This window comes from Copidosoma floridanum, unplaced genomic scaffold (genome assembly GCF_036245765.1).
Source record: "Copidosoma floridanum isolate Cflo_tuat_1 unplaced genomic scaffold, Cflo_Japanese_pri ptg000017l, whole genome shotgun sequence".
NCBI lineage: Eukaryota > Metazoa > Arthropoda > Insecta > Hymenoptera > Encyrtidae > Copidosoma > Copidosoma floridanum.
This window is the reverse complement of record NW_028321894.1, coordinates 10,379,171-10,387,756: the sequence shown is the minus strand read 5'-3', so window position 1 is coordinate 10,387,756 and position 8,586 is coordinate 10,379,171. Positions and strand designations below refer to the sequence as shown.

The 8,586-nt window shown below is 45.7% G+C and overlaps 2 protein-coding genes across 2 annotated transcripts; both read left to right on the top strand.

Moving 5' to 3' along the window:
* The first annotated feature begins 976 nt into the window (after nucleotides 1–976).
* On the top strand, nucleotides 977–2,227 carry LOC149374639 (uncharacterized). Its single transcript, XM_089592470.1, has one exon. It carries the CDS (start codon nucleotides 977–979, stop codon nucleotides 2,225–2,227), a length of 1,251 nt encoding a protein of 416 aa, XP_089448596.1.
* A 9-nt stretch (nucleotides 2,228–2,236) lies between these two features.
* Nucleotides 2,237–4,171, top strand: LOC149374638 (uncharacterized). The gene has a single exon (XM_089592469.1). The coding sequence runs from the start codon at nucleotides 2,237–2,239 to the stop codon at nucleotides 4,169–4,171; it is 1,935 nt and encodes a 644-aa protein (XP_089448595.1).
* The last annotated feature ends 4,415 nt before the right edge of the window (nucleotides 4,172–8,586 follow it).

Here is an 8,586-nt window from a genome sequence, read left to right as displayed (position 1 = left end):
ACACCGTCGCTCTCGCATCAGCGCGAACGACCAGGCGCCGACCCCAGGTTAGCGACGCACCGTCAACGAGCAGCTCTGAGTTGCATTCACACACACACACATACACACACGTTGGCTCACATCTTTGTATTGTATTTTATTCTTAGTTTATTCAGTGTATTAATTAACGTTCGTAATATTCAGTTTAATTCACTTGCATTTAATCCGGATTGTATTTGTTTTTAATTCATTAATAAATTGGGTTTTTTTACACCTCCCGGCTTTTTTTTCTAAGTGCAGTATTTTTTTCTTTCTTCATCCTCTCTCTATAAAACATAACTACGAAGCCTAGTCAAACCGACAAGGTTTCGAGCGTACATTTTTTGGTCTTTCGAGACGGATGTGAGCCACGCGTTCCTAACAAAAACAATAAGTAAGGTGTTAGCCATCGTACACACTCTCTCGTGGACGTAAAGAAGAACGGCCATCAGCGTGGACTGCCTGCTTATCCGGATGCTGCCACACCGCTGCTAGCCTGCTGCAGTCAAGATTCTCCGCATCTCAAAGATAAGTACTTTCGATTTTATTTTTACTGCCAGTAGACTTAAAATTAAAAGAAAGTATACATCACACAATCCGCCACGCGTGGTACACTTGTAGGTGTGCCATTCGTGTATAGGTGTTTTCTCGTTACGTTTTGTTAGTTATAAGAAGTGAAAAGTGCGTGGTAATTATATGTGGTGTCTCCTTGATAAGCGATTATCTTTAGCATAAAACTTGCCCACATATACACGTGCTGTTGCTCTCTTTTTTCCCGCGCAGGCCTCGTGCGCTTGCATCAATTACACACGTGCGTAACATTTTTTCATTTTCCCGCCAAAGCCTTGTTTTGCGCAGAGACTTGCTTACACGTGCTGATTAATTTGTCCTTTTTTCTGTCTAGGCCTCGTGTTATTTTATATATTTTTTTTTCTCTCTTCCTCTGTCTGTACTCGCTATGGCTAAACAAGCAGCGTTATTAACACGCAAACGCCCGATTTTAAAGGGGAAAATAACCGTCTTGAAAACCGCGGTAGAGGCGGGTAAGCTGGATAAAGCAAACGCGTTGCTTCGTCTCGAGCGCCTTACGAACGCGTTTAATGAATACGAGTCCCTTAATGACGAGCTTGCGACGATTGATGCTGATCATGCCGAGTTGGGGCATATGGCGGGCTTAGAGGATAGTTACATGGAACTGGCGGTTCTTATTAGAAGTACGCCTCCGCCCGGGGGTAGTCACAACACAAGCCTTGGCAATCCACTCTGGCATTCAACCATCGTCGAAAAACAACGCTCTCTCAAGCTACCGGTCACAAATCTCCCGCAATTTAACGGTGATCACGATAGATGGCTTTCGTTTAAAAACACCTTTTTGGCAATGACAGATTCGCGTACCGATATTGACGATTTAAACAAATTCTTGTACTTGAGAGACTGCTTAGAGGGCCCGGCGTTTAACAAACTCTCGCTGTACGACGCTAGCCATGAGAGATACAAAACGGCGTGGGAAATGCTCGTTAGTAAGTACGAAAAGCCGCGTATACTCATGGGCAAACATTTTGACGGGATCATCGATATTCCAGCGCTCACGCACGCGACCTCCGAGGGCTTGATAAAAATCGTGGACGACGCACGTCAACATCTTAACATGTTAAAATCGCTGAAGGTGACCTTAGAAAATGGCCTCGTGGTCCGATTACTCGAGAGAAAGCTGCCGGTTGATGTACGGTCTAAATGGGAGGAATCACTCGATTTTAGTACGTACCCATCATTTGAAAAATTTTGTAAGTTTGTGAGTGACGCCGCGTTTAGATTGAGTACCCTGTCAAATGAAGCGTCGCGTCAAGGAGGTGGGTTTAATAAGCGTCCGGCAGACAGAACCTCGGCAGACTCGAAGGCTCGCAAAACCGAAACCGGCGCGCGCTCTCTTGTCACGGCAACGACAGCTGCTTGCTCCTATTGCAAGGCAAACCATTTAATTTTCAAGTGCGACGACTTTTTAAAATTGACCGTTTCACAGCGGTGGAACGCAGTCAAGGACAAAGGGTTGTGCCGAAACTGTCTTCACCCGCACACTGGCAATTGTACGCTTTCCCATTGCAAAGAGTGCAAGCGGTATCACAACACACTTTTGCACTCTAACCCGACCCGTAACACGAATCCCAAGCAGGCTCCTAAGACCGAATCGTCCAACACAAAGTCCGCATGACTACAGAATATGAAGTGCTTTAGTTTAGTTTCCCACGCGCCCCAAGCTGAGCTGATGATGAGCGCAATGATTCTAATGAGAAACTCCGGTGGGAAATTTATTCAAGCACGCACGCTTCTTGACACTTGCGCAACCGCGAATTTCATAACATCTAATTTCGCGCGTCATTTAAATTTGCCAATGCGTCCATGCAACGTACCTGTAGGCGCCATCAATGAGCTGCGCACCGTGTCAAAGGGTCGAGTCGAAATTTATTTTTGCGCAATAGATAAGACTTTCAGTAAAATTTCGAACTTTTTAGTCATACCAAAAATCGCCGAACTGGTTCTAGACGAAGTTTTTCCTCGCGACTTAATTAAAATTCCCGCCAACGTACGCTTAGCCGATCCGCTATTCCATCTGCCGCGATCCGTGGATGTTATATTCGGAGCTGGGATGACTTTATCGCTTTTTAGTGTGGGTCAATTAAATTTATCTCGTGGTAATGGCGATTTGATTTTGCAAAAGACACAGCTTGGATGGATAGTTGGAGGTGATATTGGAGAAATAAGCGGGGACTCAGCGGTTTCTTGTAATTTAATCGAACTCACGCGTCAAATGGAAAAATTTTGGGTTATCGAGGACATTGGATCAAAATCATCGAAATCAATCGAAGAGACACGGTGCGAGGCTCATTACGTCGAACATTCTACGCGCGATAACGACGGCCGTTACATTGTCAAATTACCATTCAAACGACAAAATGAGGATTTCGGTGATTCAAGGCCTCAAGCTCTCCGACGCCTCAACGCGTTACAAACTCGTCTTAATTCTAATCCCAAACTTAAAGTAGCTTACGAAAGGGTAATGAACGAATATATTGAGTTAGGTCACATGTCCTTGGTGCGTGACGAGTCTCCGAGCGGCTATTACATGCCTCATCATCCAGTAATTAAAGAGTCAAGCAGCACCACGAAGGTGCGCGTCGTCTTCGATGCATCCGCTAAGGCCAGTAAGGGCTTCTCGCTAAATGAAGTTTTAATGGTCGGTCCCACAATCCAGTCTAAACTGTTTGATCATCTTTTGCGTTTCCGCACCTATCGATATGTAATCACAGCCGACATCGCCCAGATGTATCGGCAAATACTCATTCACCCCGATCACCGACGGTTTCAACATATTTTGTGGTATCACCAAGACGAAGTGAGAGCTTTCAAGCTCAATAAGGTTACCTTCGGCGTCTCTTCTGCTCCTCATCTCGCTGTACGCACGGTTCAGCAACTCGCTGATGACGATGGCGCACACTCTCCGCGGGCTGCTCAAGTACTCAAAAACGATTTGTACGTTGATGACCTTTTGACTGGTGCTGAATCGATTGAACAAGTACTCGAAATTCGCGACGAGGTAATTTCTCTTGTACGAAGGGGAGGTTTTGATATCCGTCGTTGGGCTTCAAATCATCACAACGCGTTGAAAAATCTTGAGGAGCAAATAATCAATTTAGATTGCATGATCGAGACATATACGGTTCTAAAAACGTTAGGAATCGCTTGGAACTCGCATGATGATAAAATTTTATATTCAGTCCATCTCAGTGATTCGGTCGAAAAACATACAAAGCGCTTAATTTTATCGAAAATCGCTGCTATATTTGATCCGTTAGAGCTTCTTGGGCCCATAATTTTGTATGCCAAAACGATGATTCAGGAATGTTGGAAATTAAAGTTGAATTGGGGTGAGTCTTTACCGCAAGAGTTAAATTCACGATGGGGAGTTTTCGCGGAACAGCTTTCTTCAATTTCTAGTTTATGCATACCACGTCGACTAATTATTGACAATTCAACGCGCATGGAAATTCATGGGTTTTGCGACGCGAGTAAAACGGGGAACAGTGCTTGCATCTACATTCGCACGAGCGATAGCCGCGGGCGCATACTCATTCGTCTAGCATGTGCCAAATCTTGAGTTGCTCCTATCAAGGAAACCACGATTCCTCGGCTTGGGCTGTGCGGGGCGCGAGTCCTTGCCCGTTTGTATAAGGAGATGAGTCCCTCGATAAATCCATCAGTCGACAGAATTGTATTTTGGTCCGATTCTACTATCGTGCTGCATTGGCTTAAAAAACCATCCCAACTTCTCAAGCCATTTGAAGGCAATCGCGTCGCCGAAATACAAGCGCTCAGAGATAGGATAGAATGGCGCCACGTTAGAACAGCTGACAATCCAGCCGATGCTTTGTCTGGTGGTCAGCTTCCAGGCGAATTTCTGCGGAACGATCTGTGGTTTGAAGGGCCCCTTTGGCTTCGTTCATCAGAAAATTCATGGCCAACGAACGTGGTCTCTGCTGTCTCGCAATTACACGGCTTAAGAGAATTGACGTGTCTTGTATTAAATTACTCAACTGTAAACGTTTTTTCACGATTTTCGTCATATTCGACTTTAATTAATTCTATTTCATATTGTTTACGGCTACTGAAATCAAACACTCATACCCGTAAAAATATTAGTCTGATAGAAAGAATCGCGACGAAAAAAGTAGTTCTTTGACTCATTCAATCCGAACAATATCAATCCGAAATCAATCTTCTAACAAGCGCTAAGGGAGCCAAGAAAACTCGACTATTGGAGCTCAATCCCGTTGTTGACGGAGACGGATTACTTCGCGTCGGGGGTCGATTAAGTAAAGCGCCAATAGATTCCGACTGCAAATTTCCAATACTTTTACCTTCTCGCAATCACGTGACCAACCTGATAATTCGTGAAATGCATATAAACGCGTACCACGCCGGAGTTCAAAGCACGCTTTTTGCCATTCGGCAGCGATATTGGCTGGTTCGAAAAATCATTTGGCGATGCATTCCATGCATACGATACAAACCAACCCCTCTTCAAATGAAAATGGGAGATTTACCTAAATCGCGTGTCACCGAAGCTTTTCCATTCAAGCATGTCGGGGTTGATTTTTTCGGTCCATTATTCATCAAAAAGAAGAAACACAGAAATCGCGCGCGAGTTAAAGCATATGGGTGTGTTTTTATTTGTATGGTTACAAAGGCGGTGCATATAGAAATCGTAAGCGATCTGACCACCGACGGGTTTTTGGGTGCTCTGCGACGATTAATCGGTCGATGAGCCCGGCCCTCTAATATTTATTCCGACAATGGGTTAAATTTTATCGGCGCAAGCAACCAACTTTGCGAATTATATGCGCTTTTGCAATCCGAAAAGTTAAGAGACAGCGTGGAACACTTCGCTTCACATAAGGGCATAACCTGGCACTTCAACCCCCCTCTCGCTCCCCATTTTGGTGGTATTTGGGAAGCAGCCGTAAAATCATTTAAACACCACTTTAAGCGCGTTATCGGGGATCAATTGCTTACATTCGAAGAATTAAACACCTTTACCGTTGAAATCGAGGCTCTTCTAAATTCGAGACCCTTATGCGCTCTTTCCACCGATCCAAACGATCCAAGCGCACTAACACCAGCGCATTTTCTAGTCGGTCGCCCTATGATGATGCTGCCGGAATGTAATTTTCTTTCTGTTCCAGACAATTGCCTTTCCATCTGGCGATTTATTTTGAAGGCCCGACAACATTTCTGGAAGAGATGGCAAGTCGAGTATCTCATGGAACTCCAAAAACGGCAAAAATGGCACACGGGAGATGATGACCTCAAACCGGGCACAATCGTCCTCGTCATCGACAAAAACATCCCTTGTGCTCAATGAAAGCTGGGAAAAGTACTCGAGGTGCATCCAGGCGACGACAAGGTCACTCGAGTCGCTACAGTCAAGGCTGGAGCCTCCACGTTTCGACGCAGCGTAACACTGTTATGCCCATTGCCGACAGAAATGAGCCTGCTAAAACCCTCATGAAGATTCTCAAATACACAACACACATCAATTTTGCTCGGTTGCTCGCAACGCGGAAAGAATGTTCCGTCGGTTCGGTATGGAATATACCTCTATAATAGCCGCGTCGGTCCATAATTTAAGGAAGGAAGACTTTGCTTCCGTGCAATCGTGCACACACATCCGCACTTGTACATGTACAGCAAGAAAAGAGGAGAAAAAAAGAAAGAGACAGTTTTCACACCAATAAGTCGAGACAGGATCGAGTCTCCCCCTGCCTGAGTGGAGAGAGGGAGGGGGGAGAGTCTTGACCAGCGCCGACGCATCAGAACTAATAACCTTTTGTTTTAAGTAATGAGGTCACTCTACGTCTGGCTCTCTTGAGATACTTACGTCAGCTCTCTTGGGACTCACTGTAGTAATGAGTGCTTATAGTTTTTCTGTGACCTCGTGTTTTTCTCACGTAGATTACGGTTAACGAACGCCGTGCTTTCTTGTGTGCTCTTTCTCAATCCCGCCTTCTGATCGATACGCCGCAGTATATTCACGTGTTCGCGATCCCAACGCACCAGCGTCCTCGTGGACAGAAGGGAATCGACGAACGTAGAAGTGCACAGCTGTGTTCTCCATTCGATGGCTGAAGCTGCTCCCCGTTCCCGGCCGTTTGCACACCATAAGGGGCTCACAACCTCTTGCTAGTACTAGAGGAATCTAGGAAGCACAACCACCTGCTATTAACGAAACCCGCCAAGGGTCCGACTTGGAAAAATTGAAGCGCTCGTTGGGTCGTGTCGAACACATCCTTATGCCGACCGAAAATACATTTTATCAGCCTGCATGAGTGGTGAGCTCGGGTACCGAGGCGGACGCTTTAGTCACGATCGTCCGCCGCCCCGACTCTTAATTGGTCATTCCAGATCCAACCGTTCGGAGACGGCCTTTGCAACAATCGTGTCCACGGGGCACCAGCGCGGAGGCGCGTCTGCTTGCTCCCACCTGGAACAACGCAATTAGCTGTGATACGGGCAGGGGCACAACTCCCTGACGGCTTTGCCCTATGAGCCGTTCACACCCAGCTTTCAAGCTTTTATTTGTATTTGCAACTACAGTTTACTCATTTTACAGAGTTTTTGTCCTTCACTATGTTTTTGCAGTGTTCTGAGAAAGCTTCGAAGACTTCTGGGCTTGACACGAAGAACTCATTGTTCACAGGCCAAGCTCTCAGCCCCGTCTCCTTCATGAATTGCATTCGGCTTTCGAGTGTTCTAGAACATTTTAAGAGTCGATGCTCCGAGGTATCCGATTCACCGCAGGCACAGGTACAGTTTTCTTTTAAGCTGAACCGGGTTAGATTCGTGCCAAAGTTACCGTGTCCTGTTAGTACCTGCATACAAGCGTGGCTCGGCTCAAACCATTTGGAGTTGATCCTTGTTTTGACATCTTTCAAGAATAAGTAAGTCACACGTCCCCTTGTTGAGCTATCCCACCTTTAATGCCATATGGTCATGGCTTCCTCCCTTATATCCTTCTCGCTTATGTTATCAGCCTCAATATTTCTGAGATTTCCTATGGAAACAGGTTTCCCTTTTCTCAGATTATATAAGGCGATTCTGCTTTCAAGGAGAATGTCAACAGGGAGAGTGCCCGTGATTACACATAGCGCATCCGTTGATGTTGTTTTATAAGCATGGGTCGCTGCCACCAAGGTAGTGTGCTGCGCACTGGCGAGTTTTCGAATGTCATGCACCGTGCATTTGTCCGCCCAAGCAGCTGCCGCGTAGGCAACCGTAGGGGCGAACACAGCTTGGTGAATGCGCATGCAAGCTGGAAGCTTGAGCCCCCATGTACAATTCGCAAGCCTCATTAGCTTTTGAAAAAGCGGTGTCACTTTGTCTCTTAGATATGAGCAGTGGGAGCCAAAATTCATACCCTGATCAATCGTGACTCCCAGGTATCTGACAGTTTTCTTAACTTTCAAACTTTTGCTTCTGATCTTGATAATCGGCGTCCGCAACAGTGGGGTCGCCTTTCTCTTTTTAGATTTCCTTGGCCTGTCAGGCCTGGGTTTTTCGCTACGAACAGTCTTTTCGAATTTATTGATTTTGAGATAGATGCCTTCGGTCTTACTTTCAGAGATCTCGAGTTTTACTCTTTCGCTTCATCCGAAGACCTCATCCACAACCTCTTGGCCTCTCTTTTCGATTTCCTTTCGTGAGTTTCCTCCTATTATCGTGATGAGATCATCAGCATAGGCTAGGAACTCTACGTCGGGTTTATTTTTAAAGGTTTCTAGCAGCGAGTTAAATGCCAAATTCCAGAAACAAGGTCCAAGGACTGAGCCCTGGGGGCACCCCTTTGCTGCTATTTTCGAAGCGGACTGATCGGCCCATTCAAGGCAGACTTGCTTGTTTTCAAAATAACTTGCTATGAGCTGATACATGTTCTTGGAGCAGCCTTTTGCTTTCAATGCTGCAAGAACTGCCGAGTGTTGCACGTTGTCAAACGCACCCTTGATATCAAAGAGAATA

Excerpts from the sequence above, each read along its gene's own strand:
- LOC149374638 (XM_089592469.1), top strand. The coding sequence starts at position 2,237 with ATGAAGTGCTTTAGTTTAGTTTCCCACGCGCCCCAAGCTGAGCTGATG.
- LOC149374639 (XM_089592470.1), top strand. The coding sequence starts at position 977 with ATGGCTAAACAAGCAGCGTTATTAACACGCAAACGCCCGATTTTAAAG.